Raw genomic sequence first — 18,791 nt, forward strand, 5'->3', positions numbered from 1 at the left:
GTGAGAGATATTCTAAAACTATTTTAATAATTAATAATTTATATTGACAATTGGGAAGGTGCTAATTGATGCTTTATCAACATCAAACAAAAAGAGAGGGAAAGAAAGAACTTTCACTCTTCAGGAAGAATCCTTCAACAGAAGTAATACATGGACATGCAGTTTCCTCTCTCCTTAAGCCTGCTGTTACCTGTTTAAATGATAACCATTCTAGATTTGAAGGCTCCTGGAACACAGTAATTTTTTTGCACAGCCACTTATTATTGTTCTTTGAAAGAAGGCAGAAAGCCTTCCAAATTAAATATAGTCCTCTGACTTCAACGTCTTTGTCATGTATGACTTTTTCAATGTGTAACACCAACAAGCATCTCAAAAGCGTTCTGTCTCAGAGAGAACTGACTCAGGGACAATAAAACTGGCTTTTTAGAATTTAAAAATAAATGCATGACTACTTCTGAGTGTGGTGGACATCCTAAAAGATTCTACACCACACACTTGGGAAGCAATATCAGAGCAAGACAACTGTGGGGCACTGGCCTAACTACAAAAGAAATTTAAGATGCAATTTTCCCTGCTGAGTAGCTGTGCAATCACAAGGTAATTATTAGAAACGTACAACATGTTTCATTCAGAGCTGGTGACAGCGAATTGCAAATCAGTGACTTCTGGCAAAACATCAAAAGCTTAGACGATAAAAAAGATGATAAAGTAAGAAGTACCAGTCTACTGAATGCAAGGTTTCTTTGAATCTGACAAAATAATCCAAATTACTCTCATTCAGCAAAACAGGTCACAAAGTATAAATACATAGACAAAAATTTTCAACCCATGTACTCTAAGATAATACTCCTGAAACCTTACTAAAATATTATTTACGGAACAGAAGAAATCTAATCTTCAGTTGTGCTAATCATTAATAACAAAGAATTAACTGAAGGAATATCACAGTATTTAAAATTTTAATATTTCTATCTGAATCTAGATTTAGGCATCTAATTAGGCTCCCACATTTAGATATATTTAATCCTGACTTAGAATTCTAGAAGATACCTGAATCTTCACATGAATGAAGCGCACAAACAACAAACTGAGCTGACTGCAATAACAGCACACTTATGTAGAGCAAAAAAACCCCCATCTTCAGTAGCTGTCCAATAAACAAACACGTTTACATAAATTTGCCCACCTGTCTACATCATCTCACATAATACGAAAAGATAACCCTCATTCTGGAATTCCAATTATTTGGAATGTGCTACAAATGTTTGCATACTTTAATGTGCAAGTCACCTCTAAGACGTGAGCCAGCTTCAAAATACTGGTAGCTGTTGTTGCATAAACAAGTAACAGCAACTTATTATTGGGCATTTAAAAGAAAAGTATTTATGTTTCATCAACTATTACAAACTGGGTTTGACCACCAAAAATGCCACAGAACTTTATTATGTGGAAACACGTACATCAGGTTTTTTACGTTATAAATTATATTACTTTTCCTGTTACAAGTATACTGTGATTTTTTTTTCATGACTAATACTTACAGGTAATTTTTATACAATGCAAAGTAGTTGTGTGATAGCAGGTTTTTTTTGTGTGGCCTACAATCTACGAATTATCAATAATATAAAAACAAAAAAGAAAAAATGCTGGTTTTGTTTCTTAACTTACATAGTTTGGTGAAATCTAACTGTATTTCTTGTTTTTAAAAAAGAATAAGCCAGACCCTGTGGACCGCACTTTGCATAACCCCCATTTTTAGTAGCATGGATACACATAACGTACTAAAAACTGAGGTAATAAAAGTATCACTTTAAAATATTTCTAAATAAAAAGTTGTAACATAAAAACTCTTCAATTACCTCACTCTCAGCAAAATGTCTTTCTCCTTTTAAACACAGGGAAGAGCGTCTCAGAGTCTTCTCATCACCATCATCAAACACTGTCACCAGATAAGAAGTGAGAAAACATTTCTTTTTAACTGATCATATTAATAAGCAATTAATTTACATGTCAGAAAGAATGGGATATATATTCCTGTAGTCAACCCTTAGAACAAACCCGTGCCCAGATAATTCTGCAGATCCAGTAAAGCACTTCACAGATCGACCAAATACAAATAGAAATACATACGCCGCTCTCTCATTCACAGCTACTTTACTTTAACTAATCAGTAGTTGGCCGACGATTCATGGCATCATGAAATTAAATTCAACACAGTAGAATTCAAAAGCTATTGTTTCTAACATTTTTCTAACATTCAAAATCTATTTTTCTAACATTTACCATTTTTAAAGAATTTAATTACACAACTCCTGTGATATTCAAGTGGAAGCTCTGCTTACCATGGAGAAACAGAAATGGGTATCTATAGAAAAAAGCTGCAATTTAACATTGTATGGAAGTTCAACATCTTTCTCTACTGACTTCACTCAACTACGCTACAGAACAACAGTGATATCATCCTAAGGAAGATGACAATAGTCAAAGTGCTGACAATCATCAAAACCAGCTCTACTGACAGAACTGTGGAGCTCCCAGCTCCTCAACTTTTTGCTATCTCTGCTATCACTAGGTCAAATGGACACAAGTTCGTAACACAGTTCATTCAGCTACATACATTATCCTTCAGAATCCTGACATGCACTGCACACATTTAAGGTGGGCTCTTCAGAACCTGATTAACTGGTCATATAAAAGGGAAGCTTTTGTCAAGTCTTCTGCAGGTACTTAACAGATAAAAACCTGGTGACAAATTTTAACTCTTAGGCTTTGCACTAAGAGTTCAGTGAGACAAGAATATGTATCTTCTCCCCTCCTGAGCAGTGATAATAATTATATTCTTGCTCCCATACAGCAGTGACCTTGAAGACTTTTGTGGGCACAGAAATAGCCCCAAGATAACACTGAAATATTACATTTAACAAAAAGTTTCAGCGACTTCTTAGCACGTCTCTTTCACCTTCATTTAAACATCCTCTTCTATTCATCAACAGACCAAAGTACCAGTGTTAGGAGAATGGCTGCTGACCAGCAAGATTAGAGAGAATGATTTTAGCCATTTCTTGCTTTCAGATGGAGGGTGCTCTACTCTTCACGTTTACTAATTCAAATAAAAATATACAAAAAGCAACAAGGTACATCAAAATTCTTGCTTATATTTACTTGATATTAAAGAAACTTTTACCTAGTTTTGAGAAATTTTCACCCCCATATAAAATTGAGTACCCTTGATGAGGAAACTTCCCCTTGTAACTACAATTCCCGAGCTTGTATTACAGATAACAGTAACTGTTGAACACTGTTCAATTGTGATAAAGTATCTGTTAGAGATGCACTTCTGTCACTTCAACACTTGTTGAAAAGTATCAATGGCATGAACTGCACACAAACCATGCAGATTTGGAACTGCATCTCAAATGGTCAACACATAATTAAGTGAAGTGTAAGTCAGCAGGTTCCTAATCCACTTTGTGTTAATTAACAAAACAGTCTCCTTACATAATGAGAGATAAAAAAAAAATATCTACCTACTTCAAGAGATAAGCTGACTACAGCAGAGGTAACCCTATTCAGAGCTAGGCAGGTAGCTACATAATGTGTCCCATGTGGTAATCTGCTTGTGGCCTCTTCCCTGCCAGAGGGAATCTTAATCCTGTTCTGTAACATGAATACTTTCAGAGGAAAAGCTTGACCCCGCTGAAAGACTTATGTGGTCAGCATGGCACATATGGCTTAATGAGTATGACGTTCTGATCTATTGGAACATCCTGAAAACAATCTACTGAGCAGGCACCAGGAGTGTAATGTATTTAAAATCACATATTCCAAAACTGCGAGAGAAAAGCCAGGGAAGAAAAGAGACAATTTAATCCAACCAAAACCACTTAGAATTCTGTGAAAAAGCATTGTAATGACAAAAAAGTGCAGAAGAGAATAAGACTACCTTTGAACATACACAGCTCTGCGTTTTTAGGAAAGTAAATAATTCTGCAATTTTCTTCTCCCCTCACAGTAAACACAGACTTTAACAGACATTTATATGAAGAACAAAACAGTATCTAGTTATCAAACTTAAATACCTTGAACTCTTTGAGGATTTTTCACAGAGCAGGCAAAACTAAGGACACTTCAGTATGTATGTGCATGTGTGTGTATACATATATATATTTATTTATAGATGTATGTCTATTATATTTACAAGTTTTATGCATATATATATGCATACATAGATATGTATCCCCACACGCAGCGCTATACTAACTTTAAAAGAATATATTAATTGGATTTTTATAAAAAATTCATTTGGTTTTTATTGCCCTTTGTAGGAAGGCAGTAGAACTAAAAAAAAAAACATGTAAGCAACTTGATGTACGTTTTTTATCCAGATAACACCTCATGAATACAAGACACACAGGAATGCTCAAAGCAACTTTGCCCGTATTTCAATGTGGGCTCAGTGAAGTATGGTCTCATAAAAAAGAGGTCTCAAGCAGCCCTCAAATGGTATCCCTCTCCATATACTGCTGCAATGGTGTACCGGGTCTTAAGTAACTTTGGGAAAGGTACTACTTCAGATGGATCTACGCCTTCACAAAGTTTTTGACCAAATCAGAGCAATTTTATTCACAAAATCATTAACAGTGCAAGTAATTAGATGCTTCTCAGCAAGTGCTAGGACAACATTAGGTAACTGCCAGTTAAGATGTGTGCCGATTCTGGTAAATGGCAACTGTATCTTACAGTAGGACTTTCACTTGGATCTGCAAAGTCATCACTGTCAGTAAAGGTAATTTTCATCTCATTCCACTCAACCTCCTGACAAAGATTATTCTAATAATCCACAGCTAGAGTCAATTCTTTATCAAAGTACACTACACTGCCAGCAGCAGTGCCGCTTTTACCAATTCTGCAAGGTCAACATGCTTTTCTCTGCTTTAATCTATAAAACACAAGAGTTGAGACTGAAACCCATACTTCTTCCTATTACCCAGGTTCAGGATTTTTGACAGACAACTCCTTAGACTGCAACTCTGTGACATCTACCTTCAAAATTTAATCTGCATGGATTCCATCTTATTCTTGCTGAACTGCTAGCTTCACACTTTCTCAGAAACAGAGACATGCAAGAGCCAGTTCTAACACCAGCTATACCATTTGCTTCTTAAAAGCTCTCCATCTGATTCACTTCTGTATTAATTACCAAAACACTATCCACAATGTTAATTTTTGTACCTTATGTTTCACCCCATCCTAACCCAGTCTCATCTTTACGAATAGATTTTACCTCTCCAACAGGAAAACAAACATATTTTCTTCAACACTTATCTGTAAGGTCTTATCTAAATTTAGAGCTTTATTCCCTTCTGAAATGACTATGACTAGGAAAAATAAAGTCTTTCCCCAGTTGAACAACAGCACTTCATTAACAACAATCCATATCTGCAAAGAACTAAGTCTCCACTAAAGCTCTTTCAAGATCTAGTCCCCATCTTCCCATATATACCCAGGAGAGAGCTATGTCGTTTCTCAAGAATCAATACATTTCCTGTATGTAAATTAAAAAAAACCTCCACCCTCTATTTGCTAGAGAGCATTTAGTGTATTATCAAACATCTGAAACGTCTCACTATAACAAGTTATATATTTTAACAGCAGCTGTTGTAAGGGCTAAGTCTGGGAGTGGGGAAAAGTAGGTGTTGCAGCTTGTGTTTTAAAAGCACTTCTTTGCCTTTTTTTTCTAAGGACATGTGACAGCATACTTTGCTTCAGAATATTTAACAACAGTGTATTAAATACCTAAGGAGCAGTCACCAGTTATAGAGTAATTCACTATGTGTTTATTTAGTGTCCCAATTTCGGATTGTTAAGAATGCAGTTTCTTATAAAAACCCAAAATAAGAAGCTTATCTTTAAAGGTTTTTCATAAAAACTCTGGATACCAAAAAATCTCTCTCACCATGCTTAGGTCCAGGTCACAGGCTTATTTTTAAGTCATAAATTTTATTCAAATACATAGATTTTTCTCTTACCTACAGTATACCAGCTTGCATCTGTTAATTTGTTGATAACTGCTTCCTGGTATGTTCCATCTGGATTCTTCACTTCCACAACAGTTCCTACCTAAAATAGAGAACTCACTTAGCATTGACAGTTTCTAAAACAGGTAATGAAATCAATACTTTTGTGTTATCAAACAGAGATAATTTCTAACCTATTCCATGTCAAATATAAAATGTTTTTCCAGTTTCAGTTGAGTATACTTGTGTCCCTCAAACTTCTTTTTTCATTCCTTTAAAATAAGCCAAACTGAGCTGATTATTTCCTGCCAGCAGGTGGGGAACAAGAACCAATTTGAGTGATGTCATTCTCTTGTATAAGAGCCTTCCCATCAAATCCTCCTGCCGAGTACTCCAAAGGATCAGTGACTAAAAATCAGTGCCAGCCATACTTCTTAGCTTTAAGGCAAAAAGAACAGAGGCTTGCACCAGCCCGTGCTGCATCCCCTTTAACTACAAAGAAAAAAGCTAACATGAAGAATATACTGTCTCTAACTTTGTAGCATTATCTTTTATGCTTTTTGATCCTATCTAGCCTGTGCAATAAGTTGAACCTCATACTCTCACCCCAAACCCTATATGCACATTTATGTCATATACTGAAAAGAAAAATGTTTTTCAAAGCATTATCAAGATATAAACCAAATTTATTACCTTTAAGGGACCCTTTATGTGGTCATCTTGCACTTCCACTGTTGAAGAATCGTGCCTAAAGGTTACCTAAAAAAAATATAGTTCAACTGACAATCACTTGATACAACTGAACAGCATAAGCACATGCAAACGTCAGTAGTCCTTCTTTTACTCCCATTTTACAGGTAATCACAGGTAATTATTCCACTTACTTAAAGCTTTTTTATTCATGTATTTTGGAAATATGAGGGGCTAATTTCTTAGTTATCAAAACTCCTAAAATATTTTTTATCTTTCATAATAGAATCATTATCTCTAATGGAAATGACAGATAAGAGTATAAAAAAATTGTCTAATGGCCCAAAATGATCTCTGCAGTTCTCTTAAATGATCTGAACTTCTCTAGCACCACAGCAAGAAAGGAGAAAGTTTCAAGACTTCTGAATACAACTTTAAAGAAACACTTATATTTCAATGCTTTGAAATCAAACAGTTTTAGCACCTTTATCTTTTGCTGCTAAAAGTGCATTTTTCACCTCATGGCTGAAAGATTCACACAAGTATGGACACTGCTGTCGACTAAACAAAACTAAGAACTCAAACAGGCTTTCAGTTAACGTCAGTCTAGCCTACACACAGAGCTGATTGGAAGGAAATGTAACAGTAGCTAACTTTTCAATACCTCAAAACCAGAGTAAGTAAACTCTGCAAACATTTAAGGTATTTTCCCCTGTCATTCTCATTAAGAGACAAAGGCTGCTATCTTTAATTCTACATAGTCTGTCCTCAGAAGAAAAAACTGGTCTGGAAATTCAAATGTATGATTAAGTTAACTGTACCAGGTGCAACAGACATTCACCCTTCATTTCATTCACAATTATCTTGGTTACACTGAAAGTCACAGGATAATCCTATTAATTACAGCTGAAGTTTTATTTCCACTCCAGTTTTAAAATTATAGGAAACTGAGAGAATTCTGGAATTACATTTTATATATCTATGTACATTTATCTACACACAAATAATGTTCTGATGTTCACCAGAACATACTCGCCTGGCGTACTGATGTTGAAGTATATGATGTTTTACTGAGTATTTGAAATAACAAGAATGTAACATGAGCTGTGTAACATCAGCTCTCAACTGTAGCAATCCTACATCAAAAGTCTGGACTTGCTTCACCCATGATCACGTTCTCACTGTTGAGAGCTTCACAGTAGCACATACCAACAGCAAAATTTCCTCCACAACCACCGTGTTCTCTTAACACCAACTCTCCCACACAGCTTTCTCAGAGAGAATTTTGCCAAGAACAGCACCTAGAACCAGGACTAAGGACAATCTATCTTGACTGTCTGATTAGAAAACAAATGCACCGAAATGCTACACTGCTTTCCAGATGCTACTTCAATGAAATAGTCATCTTGTCTATCTTCTGCCAGAACTACAGTTAACACAGATAGTTGTGAGAGTATGCTCTTTCCAGACATGCACATGTCACCTGCTGATGGCAAACACTTTCTGTCCACCACACAGACAAAATCATACCTTGAAACCAAAAGGATGACAAAGGATTTGAGCTAGGAATTAACTGAGCAAGGACTACTATTCTGAACTTCATCCTGACAGATACAAGTATTTTAATTTTCTCTTTGGGGGAATTTATCTAGAAAGCCAAAATTAAGTTAAGATGCAAAACAATCTGAAACCAAGGGTCACTAGTGGCTCATACGAAATATCCAGTACATCAATTATGATTTAGAGACTTCTGTTTTTATTTACTTTCTGTAGTTAACTTAAACATATTTTGCAGCAAAAAGAAACTCTATCCAGAACTGTCAGTCAGCCACAATGCACTCTGATGAAAGGTAAACAAAGCAAATTGCTATTGTGTATTCCAAAATGGTTTCTATTTTCAAAGTTGTCTTGGGGCTTTGACTCTTTGGGGGAGAGAGTTTTAATATCAACAGTTTTTGCTTCTTGAGATTTGTGCTCAAAAAATACTGGTTACTAACAGAAATAGTCAAACTCCAAACTCAGGGTGATACTGCTGGCCTTTCTTGAAGCTGAGAAAAGCGATGTCAGTATTTACTCATTGTGGGTTTTAATTCTCACAGTATTTAGTGTAGAACCTTTCCATCTCAGGCAAAAGACTAAGACATTTAGCACATCATTGACTGGGTCAGACTCAGCTGGAATTTCTACCTTCCTCACCATCCTGAAAAGACAGTCCTAATAAATCCTATTACAGCAGAAGCTGTACTTATTTCTGTTTAATAAGACCTACACAGAAAACAGTTTCTTCTGAAACTTCTGTGCAGGGTGCCCAAATGCAAGTGGTGGTGGTTGATGCTGCTAATTGTTTTAGGAGACACTGCCAAAATAAACTGGCTGAAACAACTCTCTAAAAAAAGCTATAACAGATCTGATAGAATAGACTAACAGTCTTGTAACACCCAAAGTCTTGCCCTTGAGTCAATTTGTACTGCCTTCAACACTTTTCGAAAGTCCACACAAATCTGAAGTTCTACTGCTTTCCATGAGCAAGTGTGCAATGTTGTTATATGTTACTGTAGAATTCTGTACCATACACAGAATTTGCCAAAGACTGCTAAACTGTGAAATACAGTATCTGTTGATACTGAAATTACAAGTACACAGAACCTGCATTAAACTGAATGCACTTATTAAATTATGCTGTGATGGGAAAGTTATCGTGAAACTATCTCCTCAAAATTCAGAATTCAACAGAAGGAGAAAGCACGTAAAAGGAGACAATTAAACATATATTACTTGTCTGAAGATTACAATACTCCATATCAAAAGAGTTTTGCTGCCAGCTTACTTACTCAGCAGAATATCTAGTTATAAAACTTAAATAACTGCTTTACACTAAAATTGACAGTATGAAGTTAACTGACTTTTCTTCTCCTCCAGTAATTCTACAAGACTAAGGCATTAAATATATACTGGGGCCAAAAGAAACCCATTCATCAAGTGAGAAAAATAATGCAACAGACAAGATACCAAAATTCCAGACAAAGCACACCTGGTATTGAGAATCTTTTTTAGAGTTTACATTGGAGAAAGTGTGCACGTGCCAGAAAGAGCTAAACAGACTTTCAGAGAAAATCAGAGGGACATTGTTAAGTTTAAGGAATACACATTCCTGGTGGAGAAAAAACAATGTAAACAGATATTGTTACAGCACTTACACACAAAAATCTCAACCAGAAATCACATGACTCTAGAGTAACAATAGTACTGGGCCAAACTGCCCTAAGCAATACAGTAACAGGGAACACACACCCACACACACCACTCTGTATCCAGAAGGCTTCGTACAAAATCTCCACAATTTACAGAAAAATTCCATCTGATGTCAGGATCTTTCTGCAAACCTTGCAGTGACCAAGCTTCAAGTGATAAACCCATAAGAAACTACTTAGCACTGAATAATAAATAGCAAGTGGCCATCTAAGGAGATGGACTGAAAGTGCCTCAAAGAACTGAAATTAGTAAAGATTTCACTGATCTAGGCACAACAAAATTCCTGCACTTAAATACTGATTCTTAACAGATTAAACAGCAATACGTAATCACTTAAGCCCAATGGTACTGTAAAGCGTAAACGAGCTGACACTATTAAAAGTTTTGACTAATGAAATGAAAAGACCACTGATTTACTCCTCTGGCAGACTTAATACTAAAATCTTCTTGTTGTATTTAAGATTACTATCAAATAAGTGACAACAGACCTTCCCACCAGGGTTTATGGAAAGTGCCTGCTCTCTCCCTCAGACGCACTATAAGCAAAAATCAGCCACAGCATGAGGGCAGCGTTAAATAATGCACACTAGTTTAGAGTGTGCAATAGTCTTCAATAACATGTTATTGCCACTCACATTTCACACGTTTTTCACTTAAATTTACAGTAGATATAAAAAAAATATTCTGCCACTATAACTCTCACAGAGCAGCAATCTAATTTGTATTTTCTAGGTGGTTTTGATCCGTGCTCTGTAACGTTTCTGTATGAGGTTAAGAGGCAAAGCAGGAAAACAGTACTTCCTCCCAAATCAGAAGTTTTTAGGGCAACATTATTCCAATGGAAATATACAGCTATTTTTCAGTGTATTGTTCTCTTTATTTCTAGAAATGATACTTTAAATTTTCAAGGAATGTTAAAATGTAAATCTTGCAATCCCTTTGCAGAATTTTTATTTGTCGTGCAAGCCGCTTATATTGATACAGTTATTAACTAGCTATCATAAAGCTTAGGTGAGATCCCCTGCTTGCTATTCTCTAAGACTCAACATGCCATGTGTTTTTTGGAAGGCAGAAGGGTTTCAGCTTATTCCTGAAGCATTACCTAGTTGCCATGGCTAAATGGCAGTGACCTGAGCTCCTCAAGTAAAAGATGCCCTATTAAAGCCTTTGAGTAGTCTTAGCTATTTTCTGATAATATTCTCCCATACATAAACCTACCATTTGCCACATTTTTTCAATTACTTTAAGGTCAGCCTGTGGCACTAAAGGTCAAAAACACACAGATGATTAAGTAGTGACAGAAACAGAACATATTTATTTGTGTGAGAGTCGGGGAATCCCTCCCATCCCAACAACAATAAGCTTACTGTTATTTCAAAGACCGTAATGGCAGCCTCCAAGGACAGGACAGCCTCTTAGCTGTTCTGAGACTAAGAAGTTTCACATTGTGCCATTTTGAACACTACTCACTTTTTTACCTGCCCCCCTCAAAAAAAGTGTTTGCAGGAAAACCACATACCTTGACTTTGACAAGCCTCTTCGCTGTCTTGATCTTGGCTTCACAGAAGGCTCCTCTGTACTTCGCACTCACATCAGTGCCCACTGTGAGATAGGGAGGCTCATCAATTGCCTGGAACAGAAAGGAAAACAACCGCTTTTTAATTACTGGCCACTGGCAATACAGCTACCATAGCCTCACCAATTTTTGTGGACAAAGTATTACAAAACATCCCAATGAAAGTTAAATTAACAGCAGCAGAAACACAGAACACAACACTAAGCTAAAAAAATGAATATAATTACTATCTCATGATATATAGATATAATCCCATGATAGAAGATCATAAATACAGTAAACTGATACCGCAGGTACCTATAATAAGTACCACACAGGATTCCAGCCTTTGCACCATCTGAAGATATAGCAGGGGTCAATTCTGCAGCAATGGTGAAGGCCAACCAAGTGTTCTACCTTCTCCTTAAATTGCCTCAAGACCTGGTAAGTAGCATGAAGACACTGGTGTTTATTTCCCTCAAATAGAACAACTCTGAAAAGATTTTGCTTTTTCACTTTTGAATAAAGTAAATGATAAAGATGACACTCATCAGGAGAGCAGCCCACAGGCAAGGTACAGTAGGAGACTGACAGAGACTAAACACACAACGAAGGTGAATCCAGACAAAAGACAAGGTTTTGTGACATGCAACACAGGAACAGGTGACACTCAAACAGGGAAATAAGAAACAAAAGAGGTGGGAAATAAGAGAACACAGGTCAAAACAGTAAACTGAATGAGATCATGAAGGCACAGCACAGTTCCTTCAAAGGAAGTACATCTCTCACACAACTTCTCCTAATATAATCTTGGTGAGGAGATTCCAGATAACCGAACCATCTATGAAATATCACTTCACAGACTCTGGGTCAGAAGAGGGAAGGCAGAAGGTGACACACAAGAGGACAGAGGTTTGTTTTCAAGAGCTGCAAGCCGCCATGGAGACCCAGACAAGAGCAGAGCAAAGAGATTTAAGCCCTTATCGATGCCACATTGTGTTTCTGTGCCCCTACAGATTGAAACACTGCGTATAAGGGGCATCTCTGGTACATCCAGGTTCTCTGTGGGAAAAAATAAGAGATAAAATTTCACAGGGATCAGAGACTAATACTATTTGAGACTGAAGTGCTTGCACTCAGCATCAGATAATTCCTACTAGCTGCTTCCAGCTCCAATACATCAGAAGGCATCAAAGTGTGTACTTGAATGCTTCACTGCACCATTTTTCAGAAATTTAAGTTTTACAAAACTTGAAATTGAGAAACATCAGATGCTACAGGGTTAACTCCTTACTAATGATGTTTTTTACAGTGACTCTGTTCCAGCCTCTCTCTCTCTCTCTCACTGGGAGGCAATAGAATATATTTCAGAGTACTGTAAAATTGTTATCAATCTGCACTTTCTAAGATCATCAGAAGCATGAATGCACTAATGAACCCCTTACTCCCTCTCCCTACATGTGTGGTACGTGACTGCATGCAGAGCAGTAGGATATACTGTGCTGGTGGTAGTATATCCATGAACACCTACCCTTTCCTACTCCAGGCTTAACAGCAATAAAGCTCCACTGAGATTAACAAGGAATCTGTTAAGCTTGTTGGGATTCTGAAATTCATTCTCTCCTTGCCTGCCCAACAGTACTTGTCTGTGAGGCAGGCTGCAATGCTTTTCTCTTGCTGCGCTTGGATGGATGCCGAAAGAGGGATTCAGATGGTGATAAATTTGGTTTTGGTCAGTACTCTCTCTGAAGTGAGCCAAGAAGTGGCTGCTTCATACAACATGAATCCGAGCAGAGGAAAGCAGCAATGTATTCTCTTGCAAAGACAGTCAAGCTCTAAAAAGGGAGCATCCCTCCTGCTCCACTGCACTCTTTAGTGAAGAAACCCATTCACCGCTACAGGGGTGATAACATTTCATGCCAGTTCATCTTCCAAAGTTAAAAGGAATTGTGGAGTACTGAGATTACTTTAACAAGAGCGACAGATCTCAGATGGGTCCACACAGATATGATTCTCCTATAAACAAAACTTAAAGAGCTGATTGTCTCAGTGTCAGTCTATCCTTCCCTACACAGACAAAGGAATTACCACAAAGACCAATCCACAATGTCAAGGTGAACTTACAGAAAAATACAGAATACTTTTTCTTCACTGCTACTGGACACTAACTGAAATAAAAAAAAAAAAAATTTTGAGCACCAAGAAAACCTGAAGCTCTGGTCTTTGAAAATTTATGGCAGAGAAACAGGCAAGTCAACAACCAATCTTTAAGCAGGACTTTAAATTCTTAAAAAGATCATAACTACCAGTATTGTGATTACTTTATCACTACTGTAACTTATTCTTAACAGCCTCTTCCAGAAAGACTATTCATTCAAAAAACATCTGTAAGAACTTCTGTTATTAACACACAAGTTAATTTTAATCTCCAGCCTAAATCCTTTGAAATCATTCTTATTCCTTTCAGCAGAATTAGTTAATATTTACTACTTGTAAAGAACTTCAAAGAATAGCAAACATATGGACTATTTGATTACCAATGTAGGTGTGTTTACTAGAAATACAATATTGGAGTGGCTTTTGAAAGAAAAATAATGAAATTATATTCTTTAACTACCACTATAAATCATTATTTACTTTAAAACAGTGTCTGAAATCTTCAATGCATACACACTGGATTTTTTTCCTGCTATTTCATTATTCCACTGAAAGACAAACTACATGGGCTTTCCCTCCACCCAAATCACTTAACTGAAATCTCCAAGATACTTCCCACATTATGACAGAGTAACAGCTGAAAGTGGCAAGTTAAATTAATTAGCAAAATGTGATGCATCATAGTGAATGCAAACTAGAAAAATAAAAGTAATTATTAGAGTCTGGCATTAATTTCAGATAATTGTTACCATGACTTTGTCATTCTCACCAACTCTGAGTCACCTGTTCTCAAGAAAGCTTTATTCAATTCCACCAACATTAGAGAGATTAAAAATTAGTATACAGCTATTTTTACCTTTCTGTTATCCCTCCCTGCTTTTGCTTACGTCATTTATTAGATGTCCTTATGCTCACACTGAATATATCTTTGCCTATTTAATTTTGACATGTTTTATCAGGATTTGTTTTTATTCTTTTTTTAAGCTTTTCAGAGCAGGTTTCCAGAAAATTAAAAACAACAACAACAAAAAAGCAAACCAAAACCGAAACAACCAGTATGCTAAAATGCAGATACAATTTGATAGCTCAGTAATCTTGGAAAAGGTATTGCAAGCATACTGAAAATATCTTAACAAGTATCTTTGCAGTGGTATTTAAAGGGGAGAGGGACTACCCTGTAATACAAGTTCCGGGCTTCCTAAAATTCTTGAAGGTCTCCTAAAACAAAACTGCACTAGTCTCACATGTTACTGTCTCAGCCTTTATTTTATTTTAAAAGATAATGTGAATATAGTCACCTACACTTTATAATTTAAAGATAAGAATCATTGTTTCAGGAGCATATCACAAAACAATCAGTAAACTTCTGTCAACAGCAAAACTGAAAAGTATGCCCAGCACATGCCATCATTCATGTATAATGAGATCATGAACTTCTTTCATTCAGAGCAGCTTCAATACACACCCCAGGATATCCTGTCAATGTTTCTACGTCTCTATATGTACTCTTTCAAAAATCTCGGAATTCGCACTGGAAGGAGAAAAGCGAAGCTTGATGGGAGTATCTCAGCTTGTTCGTTTGGCTGTTTTACTACTGCCAGAAGACCAGGCATTAAAGATCTTCATGGAGACCACTCACCCCGCAGGCGGTTCCAAGAGGAATCGTTATTTTGTCTGCATGAATGCCCGAGGCCAGGCTACCGACGGGAGCCGGCTCTGCGGGTGACACCTGGAGACGGACATCCGTCCCCACACGGGCGCCGGCGGAGGGCTGCACCCCGCGGCCGCAGCCAGGCGGGGGCTACGGAGGGGCTGTTTCGGGAAGGGACGGGGACGAGCCCCTCCCCGGCATCCGCTGCAGGCCGTGCTGAGCGCTACCAGGGCGGCTGGGGCAGCGCCCCGAGGGGCTGGGGCCGATGCTCCAGCTTCGGCAAGGCCGCCGGAGGAAGCCGGAGGCCTGGTGACCGATTCCGCTCATTCGGGCAGGCAGATGAGCACCGGCGATTCCCCGGGGAGCTGCCGCTTTAAGGGGAGGGGCCGGGGCCGGGAAGCTGCCAGAAGTTTCTGGCTGCCCGACCCAGGGCCGAGCGCAGCCGCCCGCCCTCGCCCTCTCCCCGAAGGCGCCCACGGCTCTGGCAGATTAAGCGCGGATTGCTGTAAACTAAATTTGTCCCTTTAAGGCGATTGCCGGGTAAATCTGCACGCAGGGCTTCCCGGGAGCCTGCCGCTGCCGCAGTCGGGCACGGCGCGCCGGCAGTGCCAACTCCCGGGATCCGGCCGGGAAAGAAAACGTGCAAGCTCTGCCCGTGACCCTGCAGCGCGGCTCCTCCGGAAGGCCGCTGGAATGCGCCTGGCGTTGAATATCCGAAATTATCGGCCAATTTACTATCAAAAAAGTTCCGACGCTGTCTTGGGTGAGCAAGAAAGAATAAAAAGAAAAACACTTCCTGCAGCTTTGCACTCTCCGTTAGGAAATCCAAACTAATGGACAACGGCCATGCTACTACTAGCACTTAATTCTGTTTTATTAATGGGAGTAGGATGAATAGTTTCTCTGCTATCTCAATTCACAAGTGCTGTGCGCGCAGAGGAGTTGCAGCACAGGCTGCCGCAGCTGAAAAGCTGGTTTACCACTTAAATAAGAAGCAGTCTCTAGGTGACCAGTCAGCAATTTCCACCAATTCAGTGGCGGAGTTTTCTTTGGCAGGGGAAGTAGGCTGCTGGAAGGGTTCTGCTCCGGCCTTCGAGTTGATTATACCTGGAAGGATTGATAAGTGGCTAGATGCCCACATCATAAAACCACCTGCATGTCTTCTGAATTTGGATATTTACATCAGTGTTAAATAGTTCTGGTCTTCAGTGTATGAAGGAGAAAACACAGATCTCTCCAGGGTATTGTGGAATACACAATTTTAACAATGCAATCTAAAATGAGAGCATCACAGGTTTACATACATTTTAAAGCTGTAAATAAGTTTGTTTTCCAGGTTTGTTTTGTTTTTTGTTTTTTTTTTTTAACACACATTTTTCTCTGTGATTTCATCTCCGTAGGATGAAATCATTCTCACATCTCTTTCAGCGGGGGTACGTTACTATATTCACATTCATTTGTAAAGTCTGTCATGCCATACAGCAGCTGATAAAATTGCTTTACATTGTGCTTTGCCCATAAGCACATCTAATACGGTGTGTGTGAATGTATTATTTCTATCTCCTAATCTGTATTCTTCTGCACCATGCACAGGATGTTCCAAGTAAACCACATGAAAACAAGATTAAGTATTCAATCTAGAAATGTAGCAGACATGGTTACTAGGAAAGCCTGCAGAACTGCTTTTGGAGTAATATACAAAGAGAAAAACCTCCCCTCAGTCTTTCACATATATGAAGTCTGAAGAGCCAAGATTTCAGTTTGCATTAAACATTCAAAATTCAGCATTTATCTACTCTACAAGACTCTTGACTCAAGAAACTAGCGATACATTTTCAACAAGCAAAAACGACCCCAACTATCCCACAATTAGTGAAAAGATATGACCGGTTTTGAAAATTTAAGATTTGTTCAATTTCAATAAGCAAGGTTCAGGGAAAGCTTGTTAAAGATTCAAGACCCTCTCCCCCTGACCCCTCTTGGCATCCAAATTATTACTGAGTTTCAAAAAGAAACACCATAAGGATCAAAATCTGATTTCTTTTCTCACCCATAGTGAAGCATGAGGAGCAGTGGCAAAACTTTTCTCCTGCTGCCTACGGTATTTTGAAGTTACTTTTCCAAGGGAAGTGTTTTCTCATTGTTTGTCTGTAGTCCATAATTTAAGATGGAAACACAGTTTGCAAGTGGAATCATTACACACATACTTGACTATTCCATTTAGAGTCATACCATTCCCATAATTTAGTAGGAAAACCCAACAATAATACCCCACTACTTCAATCCAAAACCAAGCCAAATCTTAAAGTCTTCTAATGAAGAGCAAAAATTTTACATAGCTGGAACCTTAAATTACATTTCCATCCTGCAGAATTAGCAGCCACCTCAAAGTCATTCAACAGGCTTTCAGAAACTTTTGGGGCAATAAAGCCTTGAAAAGACTAAATTTTAAAAAACAGCATCTCTTTTTTTCCTTTTTAAACAAGAGTAAATTCAACATCTAGACCAGTTCTGAAAAAAAAAAAAAACCAAACAAAAAACCCCCACATTTTCAAGAGCACAGGTGAAAAAACCACAAACACATGAAAAATTTCCTCCCCAAATACTAATGCATTTAACTTACAGATTATTACCTTAAATACTTTTAAACTGCAGTAAGTTCCACCCAACAGCAGAGATCCACCTACACACTGCAGAATCAATCTTTTAATAACCAAAATCACAGTGTAATTAGGAGTGCAAGATTTTGCTTACAGCTCAACCTGCTGTAGTTCAGAAAATGTTCAACTTTATAGTAGTAGCAGACATCTTCAGGAAAAACTATTATTATAACACTTTTAATATACTCAGTTTTGCAGATATCTTTACAGTTGATTTCAAATACATTCCTCATGTATTTTCAGAGCAACAAAGCTATGAAACTTCTAAAGCCTTTCTACAAACCGTATCACCAAGGCACACAATTCCTCAAAGGCAAATGAAATAGCTGAAACAAAGACTGAAGCCCAGAAAATAAAAAAGTTCCTTTTTTAAAAGTAAATCCATTGGCCCATCATCCACCTTCCAGAAATGAAAATACCACAACAAGAAGCAGGAGGAATTTTTTCTGAAACTTGCAAACTACAAAATAGAATAAAAGGCAGTGATGTTTTCCACATGAAAAGGCTATTACATGAAAGCCCAAGAATAAGAGTGTGCTTTGAGGAAATTTGCTTCTGGCTGAAAAATCAGATTTTTACTTGCTTTTTGGTTTTGTTACTGTTGTACGTTTCATAGAAAGGCAGAACTATTAATTTTGAAATTTATGAAGGAAAATGGTTCAGCTTTATCAATATTTGTCCACAAATCAGAATTTTGGTAGGGAACATCCTGTCCAAACCAAACATTTACAAGTTATAAAGGGGAGTTCTTGTAATGAAACCTATTTTCAGTTTCAATTTAAAATCTACAGGAAGTTTCAAGTAACACC

The 18,791-nt window shown here is 37.7% G+C and overlaps 1 protein-coding gene across 4 annotated transcripts in view; it reads right to left on the reverse strand.

The window, feature by feature from the left end:
• The window catches only part of ARID4B (AT-rich interaction domain 4B), an 87,815-nt gene that overhangs the window by 46,269 nt on the left and 22,755 nt on the right, over nt 1–18,791 (reverse strand). For all 4 annotated transcript variants that reach the window (XM_040057519.2, XM_040057516.2, XM_040057517.1 and 1 more), the window contains exons 3-6: nt 11,479–11,589; nt 6,711–6,776; nt 6,030–6,120; nt 1,860–1,939 (exon numbers count right to left, since the gene is read on the reverse strand). In XM_040057519.2, the coding sequence (XP_039913453.1) occupies nt 1,860–1,939; nt 6,030–6,120; nt 6,711–6,776; nt 11,479–11,589 (348 nt within the window). The remainder of the gene's footprint in view (nt 1–1,859; nt 1,940–6,029; nt 6,121–6,710; nt 6,777–11,478; nt 11,590–18,791) is intronic.

The sequence above is a fragment of the Hirundo rustica genome, chromosome 3 (assembly GCF_015227805.2).
Source record: "Hirundo rustica isolate bHirRus1 chromosome 3, bHirRus1.pri.v3, whole genome shotgun sequence".
In the NCBI taxonomy this organism is placed as follows: Eukaryota; Metazoa; Chordata; class Aves; order Passeriformes; family Hirundinidae; genus Hirundo; species Hirundo rustica.